This window comes from Squalius cephalus, assembly GCF_949319135.1.
Source record: "Squalius cephalus genome assembly, chromosome: 24".
Taxonomy (NCBI): domain Eukaryota; kingdom Metazoa; phylum Chordata; class Actinopteri; order Cypriniformes; family Leuciscidae; genus Squalius; species Squalius cephalus.
Genome location: NC_137145.1, coordinates 23,405,869 through 23,426,552, shown reverse-complemented (window position 1 = coordinate 23,426,552; position 20,684 = coordinate 23,405,869). Strand labels below are relative to the sequence as shown.

General features: G+C 39.1%; 1 protein-coding gene across 2 annotated transcripts in view; it reads right to left on the bottom strand.

Moving 5' to 3' along the window:
• LOC307152880 (up-regulator of cell proliferation-like) overlaps positions 1–14,259 on the bottom strand; it is a 50,763-nt gene extending 36,504 nt beyond the window's left edge. The window contains exons 1-2 of one of the 2 annotated variants that reach the window (XM_079861864.1): positions 14,165–14,259; positions 13,445–13,510 (exon numbers count right to left, since the gene is read on the bottom strand). In XM_079861864.1, coding sequence (XP_079717990.1) covers positions 13,445–13,475 — 31 coding nt within the window. In that variant the 5' untranslated portion in view covers positions 13,476–13,510; positions 14,165–14,259. The remainder of the gene's footprint in view (positions 1–13,444; positions 13,511–14,164) is intronic. The other variant, XM_079861865.1, reaches the window with a different exon arrangement.
• Positions 14,260–20,684: the final 6,425 nt, after the last annotated feature.

Below are 20,684 nucleotides of genomic sequence, written 5' to 3'. Positions count from 1 at the left end.
CCCCCTTAAATTTCTGTTTATATGCATTCTGTTTACATGCATACATACATACATACATACACACACACACACACACACACACACACACACACACACACACACACACACACACACACACACACTCACACACAAACACAGTGCTTTAGAAATAGAGTTGAGTTTCTGACTTGCCATTTTTGCATATTCAGTGTGTGTGTGTGTAGATCCGTATATATTTATATACATATATGAGCTACAATATATTGTTTCACAGCAGCTTCACAATAACAAATTTAAAAAATCGCCTGAGAAGCAGCTTGGCCAATAGTGTCAATATTGAGTTAATAGTCACTTCAGTGTTGATTCAGTTTAGTTCAATAACTAACATTAATCAAACATCCTGTATAATATATACAGTGTATTTGTGCACATACATGTACGTGTGACAAACTCCTATACACTCCACTGCACACTGAACAAGCAAAAGACACAAGATAGTAGTGTTTTACATAATTCATATCTGTGTGTAGTTTTGTGTGTATGTGAGCTAATCATTTTATGTTTGTGTGTAGAGTTACTACGCAAAAACAAAAACAAAATTTATGCTATGTTGCCCACTAACATTCTATTAAAGCTATTGTTATCCAGTTTTTTGGCTTTCAAACACCTTAAAATACACATTTGTAGGTCTGAGAAATCCAAATTTTCTCGGGGGAGCATGCCCCCCAACTCCCCTAAGTTACCCAACTATCCAGCCTGGTGTTTTTGGAAACAAACGCCCCTGCCTGCAGCACTGTATAGCACAGAAAATAAATACATTGTTGTGTTCTGTACTACTGTCTTTGATTGTTTGTGATAACAATGAATCATTCTTTTGGAAATTAAATTTATATTTAATTGACCTATCGGTAAGCCATGGCCTCCTTAGTTACTTTTGCTATCTCAGACAAAAATGGGGGACCTGTGCCCCAGTAGAGCTTTATGTCTAGCAACGCCCCTGAGTGTCACAAATCTGGTCACTGCACTTCTGGTTGGTCACTGCACTTCCGGTTGGTCACCACCAGAGGTCACCCACTCACAGCATGGACTCTAGCACTTCACTACAATCCCCATCATTCATTGCATTGACGACACACACAGCTGATTCCACTAATCACACTCACACCTGAGAACTATCACACACTATCTCACACTCATTATAAGCCTTGGACTTTCTCTCCTTGTTGCTGAGTATTGAATTGCTTTTAGCACTCCCCTAGTGTTAGCTTCTCTACAGAGCCCTTCCAGTGATCTTATAGTCTAGTAGCCAACTACAGGGACGGACTGGGGCTAAAAAACAGCCCTGGACTTTCTCCCAAATAGGCCCATCATCCGGCCATTCGCCTCTAGCCATGTCCGACAGACACTAGCCAGGATGTCCTGATACTATAAGCCACAATACTGTAGCCTATCAGACAAGGTATTCACGTCAAGTAACATCTCAAAACAATGATGATAATTGGGGTTGTGTTTAATAGTGAAGCCTCAGCCTTCAAATAAAAACAAAAAATGTAATGCCATAAAATACAAATAATGAAATGTCACTGGCTACAGTAACCCCAAATTAGACAAACTTGTAATTATAAAACATATTAGCCTACTATATACCAGGGGTCTCCAACCTTTTTGTGTGCGAGGGCTCAAGGGATAAAATAATCTATAAGGAATTTTTATTTGTTATACTCCAATATTTATTATACATAACATGGTGAAGCTTTTTTACTTTTCACCATCATATGGGAAATAATAAAATATCTTGATATTCTGGTTCAGACATACAAGCATTAAAAAAAAAAAACAATTCCTGAAAAATTATGAAAATATTTATTGATTTTTTTGTTGATTTTCTATAAACCTGTTGTATGTGTTATCAAAAACAGGTTGGACGGCCGTTCTGGACTTTTCCAGAACGCACAGATTGTCAGTCCGTCCCTGGCCAACTAGGTGAACCCGGAAATGTTGAGTACACCCACGTTTTTTTGCAGAAATGTGAAGTATGGGTCCCCAGCATACAGAAACTGCCGGATGCTAATTCGCATATGTTGAGCAATTTGCATAATTAGCATAATTAGCATTATTAACTTAATTATTAGCATTAATAGCACTGTATGGCCAATTTCTACAATATGTGAGTGGTTTTAGAGGTTTTAGAGGATGCTGATTTCATTTTTGGCATTTTCAGATTTCAAAGAGCTAATTTTATTACATATTTTGATTTATTTAGGCAAATTCTGATTACTTTCAGTTATAATTTTAGGTTATTTTTATGGTATACAAAATAACTTACATTTCAGAATCTTGAGTGCTCTTGTGAATATTGATGCATTGTTTAGGGTGTGGTGAGGCTGAATCCCCTCCTGACACTTTTGAAGATTCAAAATTGCTTTTTGGATAAACAATGAATCTTTGTTAGGCTGAATGTTATGCATTTCTGGAGGGAAAAGCAATGCGGGTATTTGACAACTTGGATCCTGCAACTGTACGATACATATTAATGGGGTAGCTCTTTAAGACACCCAATGAGATGACATCACCTAAGCCCATCACCATGTGTGATCAACAAACTATGAACAAATATTCACTGTATACATACCATTCAAGACAGGCCACGCAAGTCACTAGGGCAACTCCCGAATGGCAGAAGGGCTGTCCAGGTTGGTCCGCAAGTCGCAAGATCCAACGGGGACCCAGTTAAAACTCCGCCAGATGCAAGAGTTAAAACTGAGTCTGGCCAACCCAGGTCAGCCCGCCACACCAAAAGCTAACAAAGAGGGCCTCACCTCCGCACCACACAAAGCACACACTGGCTACCACCTTCAGGCAAATTACTATGCCTCACAATTAATTAACAAAAGGCAGCCTCATCATCTTCACTATCCTCGTCTGTCCTGGTGAGTCGAGCAATGGTCCAAAGACACTTATATTCTTCATTTTAGACACACCTTCATCACTGTGACGATCTTGCACAACATTGTAGGCTGACCAGTCCAGGGGAAGAGGAGTAGAATGGAAGCATCATCCCTCCTCTGTGCTCTAGAATCCCTCTCTCGGATGCTCTCTTGGACAGTAGCTGTTCTTGGCACTTCTTTCAGAGCGGGTGGAGTCAGCTTCTTAGGGCCTGTATAATGTTAAATGGCAAGACTGCTGTTAGCTACCGGACAGAATTTCTCAGCTTGGAGCTTTGTCAGATGGGGAACTTTTAGTGACGTAATCCCACCGTCTGGAGTCGCCACTCCAGGGAACAGGATCCCTGCAGGATTTTGCACAAACTGAGTGGCCATGGCATGTCTTGTGTGGCAACCATTGGGTGTGAAGACTACAAGGTCAAAGTTATCACCCCAACTGTGAATAGGGCCAATGCACCTCTTCAGTCCATACCCACAGGTACTTACACTGAAAAAAAATAATTCATTGAACTTAATCAATTTTAGTTCAACTTAACGCATTTGTTTAAATGTACGTAAAATAAATTTAATGCAACCACTTACGATAAAAAAAAAATGATTAAATTCAACTAATCATTTATTTCAGTGTATCTGCATCATCTGAGGCGTATTTGGCAGCTGACTTCCGGAACCCGGAGGACCTCATCATATGTTACAACAAGACCATGCTCATTTAGGTCCCGAAACAGTTCTGAACTACCTTATGATGAAGTTTTACAGCTAGCCCCAAAGTTGTGTGATTCCAGCTTTTACGGATGTGCTGATGCATTGAGCAAGTGTGAGTGCTGGTTTGGTCACCGTTTCTACCCTAGACACAAGACTGGAGACAAGTCTTAGGAGAGTTGGACTTGTATATTGAATGACCCTTTCATGCCTAAAGCTGCCACGGTCGTATTCACGAGGCAATGGAATATTCTGGACCTCTGCCCGCACTTTTCTGACAAACTTGTCGACATCATCATCGTAATCATTGAAGAGGCCAGTTTGTCCTACTAATTTGAGTTATTTAGCAATGTACGGCCTAAAGCCAACAATCGTCTGACATCCTTCAACTCTCATTACAATAACGGCATCACCATAATAATCACACAGGTGTGCTAGCATTTGTTTCCGGCACAAACTCCCAGAATTAGCTACAAAAACATCATGTAATTTGGAGACAGTCCAAGTCACTGACTTGTTTGCACTCATGTGGTCTATGACCGAAGCTAGGCAGCTGTCAATTGGTTTACTAGCAGTTGCATTAGAGTCAATAGGTACCTTTCTGAAAGCTTTGTAACACTTGGAGTGATACTGAGCATCAGCTGCAGGTAGGTCCATGATGCCATTCACCCGTAGCTTCACAACTTCTGCCCAATCATCCTGCCGTTCATTAGCCTGGAAAGCCAGACCTACATCAAGATGTTTGGTCTGGCAACACACCATTGGCACGGCTCAATCTGAGGGGCGGGATAAATGGCGGGATAAATCAAATTCCCTCTTCACGCAATAGGATAGTGCTACAACCCAACCAGAGTGTTTGCCCACCAGTGGAGCTAGTTGATAGATTAAACTTTTGCCGTATCTGGTCGACAAAACTACAAACACATCTTCCTTTTTTAAGAATGACTTAAGTGTCGTACTTTGTTCTTTTCTCAAAGAAAAGCTTAACTCCAAGTCCTCCAGAGTCGCGGCCAAAGCCGATTGGAAAGACCGCTGTTCGCCAGCAGCAGCCGCCATTCTTTGTTTTCCAAGTAGCAGGGAATTCACGCAGAACCATCACAACTCTGCCGTCATTGTTAAGCCCGCCCACCGACTCTATACATGATTTGATTGGCCTGACTAGAGTTTGGTTTTTCCAGCTCGAAAGTCAACGGAGAGTTGCTAGACTGCACTGGCTGCAAAATAAATTTAGCTGCCGCTAGGGTGCATCTAGATTTCTAGGCTAGCCGTTCATCACATTTAGACAAAATCACATCTTTCAAGGGTGGAAGGCCTGGCCTATCTAAAGTCTGACATTTTTTTAACTGGATTCCACCTGTTAGGATTTTTAGAGTCTTTTTCTTCACAAATAAGACCACAGAACAAGCACTGTTTTGAATACTCAAAGGCAGAGAGTTGAGAACGAATGATTTGCTTTCCTGGCTGACTCTGACATAGGGTTGCCACCCGTCCCGGTTTTCCAGGGATTGTTCTCTTTTTTGAGCGACAGTCCCGGAAAATTTATATTCTTTCCCGGGACACGAATTGTCCCGGTTTTTTGTTAAAATGTTCTTCTAAAGTAGAATGTCCTGGTTTCAAACCGTTTCCTTCTACTGTCACTGTTAGGCTACTGCAGAGCTGCCACGCGCAATTAACCCTTCTCACGCACAGAAAAATCGCGAAGCAAAGAGGACACGGAGACCGATAGACTAGACAGAGCAGGTTACTTATGATATAAAAAAAATCTTAGCTCTCAGATTCTGTCAATTTTATTACGAAATTCAAACAATAAACACCGTTTTGGCGTTTGTAAATGTGACGTGAAAGATCCCACGTGAACTGATCACCTCTAGCTAATAGTAAATAAACACGAATGAACAATGTTAAAAGAAAACGTACAACTTACCGAAATGTATATTCATCATACATAATATCGATCAATCGGTGTTTTTCAACCGCGGAAAGGGTCAATAAAACAGCTGGAGAACAATTGTCACATAACATTACCTCAGGAAAGCCATTTGATGACTAATAGGCTATAGCACGTTAGTTAGCTAGAAAAAAAGAGCTATAGAGAGTATTTTGCTAAACATGTGTAGGCTACTATATTACATATTTATTATATTTACTTATCATTAAATAAAGTTGTTATTATAATAAAAAAAACGCATTATATTTAATTTGTTAAATAAAGTTATTTTTAACCTAATACTACCAATTGATAAGGCTCTATGTTTACAGCATAAGGTGAGATTTGTTTCTTGAGAAAAATGAATGCCTATCTTGTGTACCTAATATTTATCCAAATCAGTCAATTAAATCAAATCACAAGAATTGAACTGAATTGAAATCCTGAAATTTGTTTCAAGCAATAATAAAAAACGTATCTTACCAGAAATTGTACCATATAAACATTGTAACATGTTGTCACTAAACCTAATACAATTCAGTTTAGCTACTAAAATGTTTTGACAATCACAATACACTTATTTGCAAGATTATTTTTTTTAAAAATTTCAGTTAAATATAAAGGAAAAACAGCCCTAGAAAATCATGCAAAAACAACCCCCCCCCCACACACACACACAAAAAAAAAAAAATCTGAGTGTCCCGGTTTTTCACAAATCAAAGGTGGCAACCCTACTCTGACATGAGTCTGACTTGCGTTTGCTCATGTTTCTAGAGCTAGAAGTATATGAGCTGTAGCAAGATTTGTGACATAGCACAGAAGCTGATGAAGCACCATCAGAAGCAATAATGTTTGACAAAGTCTCATGTATGGCTGTCTCCGAGCTCTTAATTAGCATAGTAGCGATTCCTTTGGACCCAGATATTTTAAAGTTGCCAACTTTTCCACTGCATGGAGCAAACAGACACTTCTTTCCCGACATTTCGACCTGATCAAACCACCTCTCTTTGTTTTGAAAGTACTTAACCCTAGAGTTGAATGGTTAAATAATCCTCCACAACAACTTGAGAAAGCAGCAATAACACTGAATATCGACTGTTTTTAATCCTTTCCTTATCAAACCACAAGAAGTCTGAATTAAAAAAAAAGAAGAATCTGAAATTTTTAAATAATGGTAACTAATTTTAGAACACCAGATTCACCCACAAAATGGATCTGGCTAGAAATGTATAATGTATTGAACAATACTGTCACTATAACTCTGTCCACCTTTTATCTTAATGTGAAAACATAAGTAATATCAACATTAAAATGTCAACATTAAATCCCTTGACTGAATTTTACGAATATTAAGGTGATATAAGAAAAAAATATTTGCAAGGTGAATTTCAACTTTAAAACTAGACTATGCTCCCTTGCTTTACAACATGCTTATTACAACTACACCAGCTAGCTGCAACAGCTTATTTGCATAAAAACATAACTGGACCTCAAGAAATGTAAACAAATTTAGGTTGGCAACATTCACATCAAAGAGCAAGAGCTCTTGTGATTCTGAAATGTGAGATTATTGTGTTTACCATGAAAATAACCAAAAATTTTGGCCGAAATTAATAAAAAATGTCTAAATTTATCCAAATTTGTTATAGAATTACCATTTTGAAGTCTGAAAGTGCCAGAAATGAAATCAGCATCCTCTAAAACCTTTAAAACCACTCACACATTGTAGAAATTGCCTATACAGTGCAAAATATGTGGTCAAAATGGACGATTAAGCTAATAATGCTAATTATGCAAATTGCTCAACCTATGTAAATTAGCATCCGGCAGTTTCTGTATGGGACCCATTCTTCACATTTCTGCAATAAAACTTTGGTGTACTCAACATTTCCGGGTTCACAATGGGGCTCTATGGGCTGGCTACTAGACTATTAGTCTTGCCTTGTCCTTTGCGTTTTCCTGTGTTCTGATTCTTGCCTGTGTTTCCAGGATTCACCTTTAGCCTAGCCCTTTGGACTCTGTTTGCACCTCGTTTGGATTATTGTTGTTTACCTGGATTATCTCTCTTTGCCTTGCCCCTGTTGGATATTGTTGATGTTCGGCGATCGTCTACCCACGCTTTCCCTAAGGATTACTCTGTGTCATGCCTCTGCCATACCTGTTTGCTGTTTATTGACCCTGCCTGTATGATGACCATGTTTTGGAATAAAGCCTTGCATTTGGATCCGCACGTCTCACGTCTTGTTCGCCCCGTTACAATGAGTAACAAAATTATTTTTGTGTCCATATTTTAATATTAATAATTTAAAAATGCTCAATTCAAATGAACATTTCGGAGAAAAATGTTTCATCTTTAATAGTCTTTAATAATAAATGTATGTCCAAATGCAAAACCTAATACATGCAAGTAATTATGACATCCAGAAACATCCAGAAACATGGAATACACACAGCCATTTGATATTTATATATAGGGCTATACAGCCATCTACTGGTTACACAACAGTATTACAGATAATAAATGGTGCATGAGGTATATTTATTTAGTAATGTAAAATCCCTTAAATTATATAATTAGTTTGAAATCAATATTTTAAGTCTGCAATTTGTTATGTGGGAGTTCAAAGCAGTTTGAATTGTTAGATTAAAATACATTTCCTTTCTCATTATCCAGGGAGTGGAAAACCTTTTCCATGCAATTCTGATGCTGTGTGATACCAGAGATCTACTGTGCCCATTAGACAATAATCTTACTTCGTTCAGACACATCACCTTTGAATGACTGGGATCTTGATCTTCAGACACCTGATATCATGCAAATATTTTAATTTCTTTGGAGCTCAACAAACACAATTTATTCTTATTAGTCCATGCTGATCTTGGATTAGCACAGCATATGAATGTTAAGGGGATAGTTCACCCAAAAATAAAAATTCTCATATATTTTACTTACCCCCATGCTGTCCCAGATGTATTTTACTTTCTTTTTTTTTTACAAATAAACACGAATTAAGATTTTAAGGAAAGTAATCCATCTCTGCAAGTGTGAAGACAGAAAGTCATATACATCTGGGATGGCATGAAGGTGAGTAAATGATGAGAGAATTTACATTTTTTGGGGTGGACTATCCTTGTAAAACATTGGACACTATACAATTTTTTCAGTATTATATACACTACTTTAATGTACAATTACACCTGAATAGACTGAATAGATCTCTTGCGCTCCTAAAAGCATCTGTCGACAAAGTAGTAAGAACAGATAAATACAGATAAAATGTAAAAAACAAAACTCATAACTTAACCTGTTAAGTGTCACCCCCCTTTTTTTGAGTAGACATGAAAATGCACATATCGAACTTAAATGGTTGTAATTAAAGAATGCTTTGGAGTATAGACGTACAATCGGTCTTGTTTTAAAGAAGACATTTGGCAGATTTTTGTAGAAGTGAAATAAATTTAGAAAGTGAAACAGAAAAAGTTATAGAAGTTTGAGTTTATGGAAATGTACAATGTAAAAAATATTCATATTTCATATAAAATATATATTTTTAAAACCTGAGCGACTCTAAAACTGCAAAAAAAAAAAGTTGTGTTTCAAAATTTAGGTTGCTATCTCAAAAAAGAGCTTTCAGTAAGATTTTGTTTGAGCGCAGTACCAAACTTTTTGTGACAACCAGACTCCATTACTGCCCATATAAGGGTGCCTCCATTTCCATATGTGGTTTGAGTGATCTGAACCATTATTTCCACAATTTTCATACAATTTATGAAGTAGACATTCTATTCAGAAGTAATATGGGAAGTTTGGCAGATTTTGATATGACGTATGTGCGCTATAGCTCGCTACCACATCACAAATGGTGAATCTATTATTTTTTTCTTTAAAACATTTTCTGACCCTTTTTTCTAAAATAATTGAATGGATGGGTCAGGGGATCCTGGATGCTATCTTTTGAACTCTTGGCATGAAAAAAAATTGAGGTTTCATGATTTTTCATGTTCATTGCTATTTCAAAACATGTATGTCTGAACATGCCTTAGGAATATGAAAATATTCTTGTTGCAAATTGATAAATTACGGCTCCCCTGTAATTTATTTTGAAAATCACCAAATATGAAAACTAGAGATTGTAAGCTTTCAAATGATATATAGTTTGTCAAGATTAGTTTAGGTTTAGTATAGGATATTACTGTTTTAAATATGTAATGGCTTTGGGCCCACCGGTGGGCCAGTGACACTTAAGAGGTATCACTAAAATGAAATCGAAAGCTGTGCTTACAGACGCTTACATCCACACATATAAACACAAAACTGATGTCTTCACTTCCAGGTCAAGAAGCTGTCAATCAAAAACTCAGTAGCCAATGAGAACACACTGCTGCTAGCCCCGCCCCCGCGAGAGATATGTGCCAGATTGGCAAACGAAAACTCAGGGGCGTATACAAAAACTTCAGAAGCGTAAATGAAAACTATGGGAGCGTATTTGTAAGTTCAGATCAGCGAAAGAAAGATGTGAAAACAGTTAGCGAAACATGCAGTGTATTAAAAACGAAGTCAAAAAAATTGCCTGTGATTTTTTTATTTCTTCAGTTTCACAGATATTTTATTCAGTATCAATTTATTTTTCCATTAGTTTCTTGAAAAGTTGTTCATTATTATTGGCACAAAGGTAATTCCATAACCACCCTTCCTAGGCTGCCCAGCCCATGTGTTTAGTGGACGTTGTGTGTTCTCCCCCCACATTCAGGGGGTCTGTTGTGAGGAAAAGTGAACAAGCAGTGTCACCACACCACACACGCTTTGTTCCCCTCACCCAATTAATAAAAGCTTCTGCCCCTGTGTTCCTCAACACAAAACACAAAAAAAACACATTAAAACAAACATATCAAATGAATTCGTCACAAAGAGAGAACCTCTCTCTGTAGAGAGAGAACATTTTTCTAAACCCCTGCATGTTGCCCGTAGTTCGTCCACTAGAGGACACCATTGCACCACAAATGAGCCAACTTAACACGGTACACGTATCAGCTTGGGTGGGGACACTCAGTTTGGCAAACTGTTTTGGCCCCCAAATGGGTAATGCGTACAATAATGCAGGGCTCCAGACTGCAGTTTGTAATAAAACCCCCGCATTTCAACAGTGTTCTCTCTTCACACAAGGAGGAGAGCATACCTCACATTCTGAAAGAGGAAATTTCTTCCCTTCTAAACAAGGGAGCAATTCAGGTGGTGCCCCCAATCTGATAAATCAGGGGTTTTACTCTTGTTATTTCCTGGTTCCAAAGAAGAATAGCTCTCTCCGCCCTATTTTGGGTCCCCGAGTGTTAAACAAACATTTGAGGAAATACAATTTAAGAATGTTAACTCATGTCTCGCTCGCCTGCACCATAAAACGTACTGACTGGTTCACACCGGTCAATATGAAAGATGTTTTTCCACATAAGCATTTATCCACTACACAGGAAGTTTCTTTGTTTCGCCTATCAAGGCACATGTTACGAATTCACAGTTCTTCCTTTTGGGCTCTCACTCAGCCCACAGACTTTTTGTCTGTGTGCTGAGGTGGGCTTAGCTCCCCTGAGAATGTCAGGTCTGTGGATTTAGACATACATAGACGATTGGCTTATTATAGCCGAATCGAAGGAAAAAGTGTTGCAGGGCACCTGCCGTGTGCTTACGCACATCACATCTCTCGGGTTCAGGGTGAATGAGAACAAAAGCAATCTTGCACCCAGAGTGTGATTTTCCCAAGCTTGGAGCCGAACTTGGTCTCCATGCAAACGCATCTCCCAAAGCACCATGGCTGGCGGAGATAATCCCTCTGTTATAAATAAGTCAGAATTCATGAAATAGCATTAGACATTCTCTTTAAATATAAATGTTTTTGTTAAACCTACTTAATACATCATAAATGCAGCAAATGTTTGTTGTATTTTTCTTTTCTTTTCTTTTCTTTTCTTTTCTTTTCTTTTCTTTTTTAAATAAACTTTTTTTTTAAATTAGTTTAATTAATTTCTGTTACATTATAGTAATGCGTCTGCTTGTTCTGCTTTTTTTTTACTGATCTTTGAGCAGATGTTTTCAACCCAGCCACTGCCACCAAGACAGCCACACAAATAATTGAAGGCAAAAACAAGAGAAGAAGAACAACACAGTCAAGCCTCATGGGTGTGCTTTATTCTGGAGGTTTGCGACACTGTCACATAAGAGACATGTTTTACTGGTCTATTTATTACAATGATTTTATGTATAATAGATTTTTAATTGGTTTACATGTTTTCTTAGTCCATTTAATTCATCCTAACATTTTAAGTGTGTATGTCTGTGAGAAATGTATGGTTGGCCCTTACAGTCTATGGGTTGGCCTGTCATTTAAAAGCGATCACATCATGATAGGAAGCAGGAACTACACACAGGATGCAAAGCGCCAAAAACTGAAGAAGAAGAAGAAGCAGGAACTACACTTGTATAAAGAGAGCAGCATGGCAATCAAACAGGAGTCACCACATATACCAATCACTTTTCTGGATTGTGGAGTTACCATCTTGGAGACTTGCCTTTCCAGACACAAACTTCAAACTTTTGGATTATCACTTCTTTAGGACTGTATATACACTGGTGGACACTCACACTGGGACGCTTCAATACACAAGGATTCTTATGGACTGTTTTAGGGTATGGTGCGATGGACTCTATGCTTTAAACAGCCTGAGTTTTCCTGGTTTTATTGTGTTGTTTTAAAGTCTCTTGTGAAAAATGTAAATACAGCGTTCTTATCCACTTTAACATAAGTCCTGTCTCATTTTTTTAACCCCTGATTCCTCACACAGTAAAATCTAACCCCATTTTAACTATTGTAACCTAACTGGCTGATCATTACAGGATAATGGACTTTAAGGGGTGAAGCATGTAAGTTTATAAATGTATCAAAACCACAACATATGCAGGATGAGACTTCTGTTTTAAAAAAATTGCTTTGACAGGCATGCATGTTTTTAAGTGTTTTTAATCTTATTCACTAAGATTACTGCCAAAAAGTGGTCAACTTACAAACAAAATGTTAAAAAAAAAAAAGTTTTAAGATGGAATATTCTGGATTTAATTTTACTAGTTGCTAGTTGTAATTTAGTGGAATTACACACACACACACACACACACAGAAAAAAACCCTTTTCATTTTATAATACTGCAAGAAAACAACAAAATGCAAAAAAAATATTTACAAACAACAATTAACTGTAAATTGCTTTACAGCATTATACTGTACTCCATTTTACAGCAATTATCATTTTTATAGAAAGTAATTGCCAACTGTTTTTTGCCAGCCATTTCCTGTACATTTTGTTTACATTCTACAATAGTAATATATTTGTCTTATTTTTATAATTATGAGTTATTCATAGGAATAGAAGTACCTACTAGTAGTATGTTCATATTTATTAGGTTGCAGAAAAGCAAACATGTAAATGTGAAGGGGATTTTTCTGAAATAAATTTCATTTAGCGCTTTTGAAGACTACACCCAAAACTGATGAACCCGGTAGTGACTTAGTGCTATGCAGAACATAACATTTTTTCGTTTTTCATTTTGTTATTGACTTGACCCCTTTTATTTAATACATAATTTTGAACATCTTTCCTTGCCCTGACTATACACATGGAAACTGACATCTTGAGTGGAAGGTCTTTAAGGAGTTTGAGTTTACTCTTTTAAAGACTACACCCATTTATGAGCACTGATGTACCCTGATAGTGATTGAAGTACTGTGCCGGTCTTAAAATTTTAGTTGGAAGTGCTGATACCTGAAGACTTAAGGTATGTCACTCTTAACCTACAATAATGATTTTTGTTTTAGAGCTGTTGGGATGGGTTTTGTGGGAAACTCACCATACGCCCATTTATGTTGATTCATATCCATACACAGAGAAAAGGAGCGCTGGCTACTGTGGTTTACTGAAAAACAATTACAAAAATTACCATAATTTTCACCCACAAAACAAATGTTTGCACATTTAACACATTTAATTTGTCCGTGACTTGGGTTGACAAGAGGCCTATTTTAATCAAAAGGTATTTAGGCTGAAGTAAAAATATATTTTTTGGGGTGGATTTTTTTAACCCTCTGTTTAATAACATTTTGTTTAAAAAAAATACATAGTGTATCTTTAACTTTCAGCAACTAAATCAAATCAATATTTATCATGAGCTCCCTTTACCACAGCTTTTGTCCTAGTACACTTGCTCACAGTTTTTAAGATAGCTTTGCAGGTGATTTTCCTGGAAATTTTTCTGTCTCTTCATCATAATCCCAGACGGCCTCTGATTGTGAGATCAGATTGTAGTAGATTGTCTGTTGTCCCACCTTGTGCATATAAACATCTCTCTAGATTACTATGTATGGCAAATAATGTTTGAAAATTATATTTGTAAACTGAAATTGGAAATTATGTGTAAACTTATCTTTTCCTTTGGTGTGCCTGTAGAAAATATATTAATAACAACCTTTTTTGTGAAAAATCTAACACGCCTTTGCACAGTATTTTGGGTCACAAGCCACCATTTGTTTTATGTATACTGTATATAGGAAAATAAATTACAAATACTTACTTTTGAACTTGAAAAGCTTTGCTGATGTCAGAAGGGTGTGAGGACCTGCTCGAGTCCCTCTTTCTTTTATCTCATCAGACTGTACCAAACAACAGAAGGGAGGAGGATGTGATCTCAGTTAAAAAACATTTGAAAGAAATAAGATGTCATGAATGTCAACAAAACACTTCCTCTGTACCGTGGCAGAGCTGAACTTGTCAGACTAACTTCCTGTGCATGCGGTTTGCACCCTGCTACTGAGAAGTGAAAAACATCTTAAGACAGAGACTATAACTATGTTATACATTTGTGCAAGCTTCTACTCCCTTATATTAAACATCCTTGTTCTTTACATTAATCAGCTTATGGCTGATTATACGTTTACTACTGTATATAAGATTGATCACTAATGCTGAATGTAAATAAGCTCTAATTTCCATTACAACTGCTCTGCAAACTGCTTATTGAATTCTGCCATCACATATTTCCAGTATGCTGAGGCCTCTAATGCTGGGGTCTGGATCGATTCGCCAGTCTGGATAGATTTTGCTGTATTCTTTATATGGATGCGACGGATCGTTGGTGTCACGGCACTTAAATCTTGAGTTGCTGTGCACTAGTGATGAGCAGATGTCGGTCACTAGTTTTTTAGAATCAGTAAATCTGTAGCGGCCGAGACCTTCTGGTCTGTGGATTGAGACAAAGTGTTTAGTGTGAGCGTCTCCTCCAGCCTCACATGGTGCTTTACAGAATGGACACTGTTTCCCACAGCCATGCACTCGTTTGAACAGCACATCCTGTGGTTTGATTTGAAGACGATCTATTTTCCTTTGAAAATCTCTTGCTTGGAAACTTGTTTTCAGTGATTTATACATGTCCATTACAGAACATTGAAGGCATTCAGCCAATTTTTTTGGATTTGCATTATTCAGTGAACTGATTTTGTCCACTGCGTCCTTGGGAAAAACAAGCCTATTTACAAGTTTATTACAAATGTTCTCAATAAATCCCTTGATGCCATTTATCTCTGGGTCTCGCTCTGCCTCTTCAATGGCCTGTTTAATTTCACTGATGACTTCATTGACGAGGTTCTCCTCCAATGTGAACATTCTGTTCTCTGCTGAAAAGTGCTTTTTGATTTTGTCCAAAATAATGTGACGTTGACGTGATATGACGTGATGAACTGCAAATATGTTTAAAATTAAGATTCAACGAGAAGATTTTTCAAGAGTATATCCTGTAATGTTGTCTTTGATCCGAAAATTGCTGAGTTTTCACCATCTTGTCTGCCATTTTCATGCCCAAGTTCTCTGAAATGCAGACCCTTTCCAAAAAATTTGAATATCATGGAAAAGTTTATTTATTTCCATAATTCCATTCAAAACGTTAAACTTACATAGATTCAGGGCCCACAACTTAAACGATTTCAAGTATTTAGTTGTTTATTTGTACATAATTTGGGCTTCCAGCTCATAAAACCCACGAAAACAGGATTTAAAAAAATTAGAATATTACATGAAATCACACAGTAATTACACAGTGATACCATGGTCATTGAACCAGGTTTTGGTTATTTTGGCAGTGTGGATTTAATAAAGCACAGTGGACCAAAGTCCTCTTTTCTGATGAGAGCAAATTTTGCATCTCATTTGGAAACCAAGGTCCCAGAGTCTGGAGGAAGAATGGAGAGGCACACAAACCAAGATGCTTGAAGTCCAGTGTGAAGTTTCCACAGTCTGTGTTGGTTTGGGGAGCCATGTCATCGGCTGGTGTTGGTCCACTGTGCTGTCCACTCAATGCAGCCGTCTACCAGGACATTTCCAGAGCACTTCATGCTTCCTTCAGCAGACAAGCTTTATGGAGATGCTGACTTCATTTTCCAGCAGGATTTGCACCTGCCCACACTGCCAAAAGAACCAAAATCTGGTTCAATGACCATGGTATCACTGTGTAATTACTGTGTGATTTCATGTAATATTCTAATTTTTTGAAATCCTGTTTTCGTGGGTTTTATGAGCTGGAAGCCCAAATTATGTACAAATAAACAACTAAATACTTGAAATCGTTTAAGTTGTGGGCCCTGAATCTATAATCTATGGAAGTTTAACGTTTTGAATGGAATTATGGAAATAAATAAACTTTTCCATGATATTCAAATTTTTTGGAAAGGGTCTGTATATATTTCCAAGGCAGGTTTTAGGCAGTTTCTCATGAATTCATCAGCTTTCCTCTGACACTGGTCTCGTTCATGGTAAAGGTCAATTAAGTCAGAGCGGTATGTTTGGTTGAAGTTCTCCAAGGTTGTTTGCAGGTGGTTTTCCTTGATGAATTGATTATCAATCTCTTGAAATTAATAAATTAATTAATAAAAAAGGATTAATAAATCCTTAAGTTTCTCATCAGTCATGTTAAGAATTTCCCTGATGTATTTTGTATCATAATCATCCTTACTTTCCCTCGTTAGTTTAGTAAATTCAGTACAATCCCTTTTTGAACTGTCCTTCTTGTCTGACGTCTCTCAAACTATCTTGATATGATTTTTGTACCATGACTTGGATGCATAGTTTTTGTCTTTGTAGGCAATAAAATTTCCATGGCCATGACTGTTTAAATCTTTCACTTTGTCTAAGCTTTGAGCCATTGAACTTCCTCTAGATTGAAGATTTATCATCAAAAGATGAAAAACTCTTGTCCTGATATCTGGTTGTTCGAGCCCTGTGCATCCCAGTGTCCTGACAAATGCTTCATCCAGCATGGAGTCTGACATGTCTGAATTGTTCGACCGTCTTTCAGCAAGTTTAGCACTTTCTTCTTGAACAGACTGTGCATGAAACGCGCATTTCTCCGTCTTGACAAAAAGCCCATTCTCTAACAATCTCTGGAGCACTCGTCTGACGTGTTGAACGTGTTCCTGGAGAGACGAAGAAAAAATCAATATTTCATCCAGGTAAACATATATGAACTGATCTACCATGTCTCTCAACACGTCATTAACGAGTGCCTGGAAAACCGCTGGGCTGTTGGAAAGCTCGAAAGGCATAACCAAATATTCAAAGTGCCCGCTAGGGGTATTAAAAGCGGTTTTCCATTCATCCCCCTTCCTGATGCGAACCAAATGATATGCATTACGTAAGTCCAGTTTCGTGAAAATAGATGCTCCCTGCAACCTCTCGAAAGCTGAAGACATCAACGGCAAAGGATAAGAATTCTTTACCGTGATGTTGTTCAGCTCTCGGTAATCAATGCAAGGTCGCAGAGAACCATCCTTCTTCCCAACGAAAAAGAACCCCGCCCCCGCAGGAGAAGAGGAAGGCTGGATGAACCCAGAGGCTAGAGAATCAGAAATATATTTCTCCATGGCCTCCCTCTCGGGAACAGAAAGAGAGTAAAGTTTGCCCTTAGGCGGAGATTTACCTGGCAGTAGATCTATCGCACAGTCATAGGAACGATGCGGAGGGAGAGAAGCAGCACAAGACTTACTGAACACTTCCTTCAGGTCGAGGTACTCCGCGGGCACGTTAGACAAATCCGCTGCCTCACTCTGAAACACAGAACCAGACACAGAGGGACAAGCAGACACTAAACAGGACTCATGACAGTGGTTACTCCATGTGGAAACAGTGTTAGTGCTCCAGTCGACACGGGGGTTGTGTCTGGAAAGCCACGGGTGTCCCAAAACCACTGGTGTAAGTGGTGAGTCCATGAGCAAGAATGAAATGAGTTCTGTGTGATTGCCAGAAGTGATGAGGGTGATGCTTTCAGTAGAGTGTGTAATCCGGGGAAGTTCTTGACCATTGAGTGCGTTGACAGTAATCTGGTGCGAGAGAGGAGTGATGGGGATCTGAAGCTTAAGTGCAAGTTTGAAGTCCATGAAATTACCCTCCGCTCCCGAATCCAGTAGTGCGTTGGTGCAGTGCATCGATGTTCGCCATCTCAGTCTTACCGGGAGGAGGGTCGATGATGGTGATGAGGTCTTCTCGGCGGAGATCCCACCCGATAGTAGCCTCATACTTACTACCGGGCTTGCTCTTTTATCGGGCAGGAGTGGATGAAATGGCCCGCCCGGCCACAGTACAGACAGAGTCCTTGGGATCTCCGCCTTTCCCTCTCCTCCCGGGAAAGCCGAGCTCTCCCCACCTGCATGGGCTCGTGGTCGAATGCGGGGCTGACCGCGCTCGCACCACCGGGCTGGTGGTCCTCCGTGCTGGGCTGTGGACGGCTGAGACGCGTCAATCTGGTCACACGATTCAGTCGAGCGTCAACTCTCAGAGCAAGTTCCACCAGTCCGTTCAGCGTCTCCGGTAAGTCCAAAGCATAAATCTCCTTTTGAACGCGGTCAGCCAGCCCATGCAGGAACATATCCCACTGCGCCTCCTCGTTCCAACGGCACTCTGCGGCCAGGGTGCAGAACCGGATGGAAAAGTCCGCCACCGAGCCTTCTCCCTGTCGCAGTTCGGCGAGTAATCTGGCCGCCTCCTTACCCGCCACTGCACGATCGAAAAATCTCTTAATTTCTTCGGAGAGTGCCTGGAACGAGATGCAGCAGTTGTCTCCGTTCTCCCACACCGCCGTTCCCCAAAGCGCTGCTCTCCCTGACAGCAGGGTTAATACAAATGCCAATTTAGCCTGTTCACTCTGGAAAGTGCGTGGCTGTAAGGCGAAATGCATGGAACATCTCGTGAGGAACGCTCTGCAAAATTCAGGCTCGCCGGAGTATCCCTCTGGTGTGGGTAGGCGTGGCTCTGGGCTCTCTGCTGCAGCAGGCGCTGGTGGTGGGGGAACGGGCGGCGTGGGGGGCGCAGTGGGAGTCCGTAAAAGTTGTATCTGTTGGGTGAGCTCGGACACCTGCTTCACCAGTGCTTGCACCGCACGACCTGTGCCCGAGATGCTCTCCTCTTGTTGGTCCATACGTGAGATACTGTGAGCGATGAAGTCGTTGATCTGGGACGTGCTTGCTGCATCCATGGTCAGGTCAGATCGTTCTGTAAGGAAATAACAGGAGGATGCAAGATGCAAGTAAAACTCAGTTTATTATAAAGGTCAGATGAAGACACAGGTCGGGGACAAACACTCAGGTGGAAATGAAGCAGGGACGAGATGGCGATCCGGTGGTGGTGCGGTGATCAGCGTGCTCGAGTGAAAAACCAGGAACCGTGGAACATCCAGACGACACGAAGAAACTGACGAAATCCAGACGAAGAACTTTGCAGACGAGGCACAGGAACAGGACACACACACCGAGGAACAACCACAACGATCTGACAACATGAGAGTGAAATTACTGGGCATATAAAGGGAACTGGGATTGATGACAGCTGGAGACACTAATCAACACAACGAGTAACCACACCCACACAATTACACTCACACAGACACATCAGCATGAGACAGCGGATTCATGAACCGTGACACTTCTCCATTGTGTCCATGTATGTCTTTTGGATTCCTTCCACTTTGATCATTCCATTTCGACGTGAAACAGCTGCATCCAGTTTGAATGTGGTCAAAAATGAAAGTTCTGTCTTTAACCCTCTGAGGTCTGAGCTGTTTTCTGGGCCCTGGAGGTGTTCTGACATGCTCTGACATTTCTGGTTATTTCTGTTACTTGTGACATTTTCATGGCTAAAGTCTAATTACACTGTATTCAGCACAAACTCTGCTACAATAATATATCAGCAGCATGTATGTAAAAGTTTGTAGTTTTGAGATAATGACATTTATGCGTGGTTTGTGAAAATACAAAAAAAAAAATTCTCACTGAAATAAGGCCATGAAACCCATACTGATTATTTCTTCACAAGACTTTTGAAAATTGTATGACGTAGCCTAGAATCACCTTGACTGCTCATTAAGATAAGACAATATATTGATTTAAAAATTTTACGACGTGTTTTGTGTGAAAAAGCTTTATGCGGAGGTCATTAATATGTAATAAGCTTTTCACACCTGAGAAAGACAAAGACACTCCCCTAACGGCCCTATTAAGGAGCTATCAGGCCCTATCATTCTGAGCAACCTTTCACAATACTGTAAATGAGGAGATTTAAAAAAGAATGGCTTTTAAATTGTTTGGATTTATTTACAACACAACATAGTCCAAAGATACACAACAAATGACAAAAAAGCACTTATACCTTTGTGCCATTCATAAAAACATTGTACATACCTTTCATTTCCAAGGTGTTTGATTTTCACTTTACCATGTTCATGTACAGAGACTCATGTGAATGTTGAAGTCCTCAGTGGCTTCTGGGCCCTGAAAAAAAAAGTGAACATACTGATATCAAGAGAAAGGCCTGCACGATTTTGGGAATAAATTTTAGATTTTTCTGGTTAAAATTGCTTTTTAAAATTCACAGAATACACACACACAAATGTTTCCAACAATATATAATATAATGAACACCAGGTTTGTTGCTATGCGCAGTGCTGGATAAATATACTTATATTTATACCTATAGCAGTATAAATCTTCCAAAAGATTTCAGTAACAACTAAGCTAGAGAAAAATATATTGATTATCATGTTACTTCAAATGTTT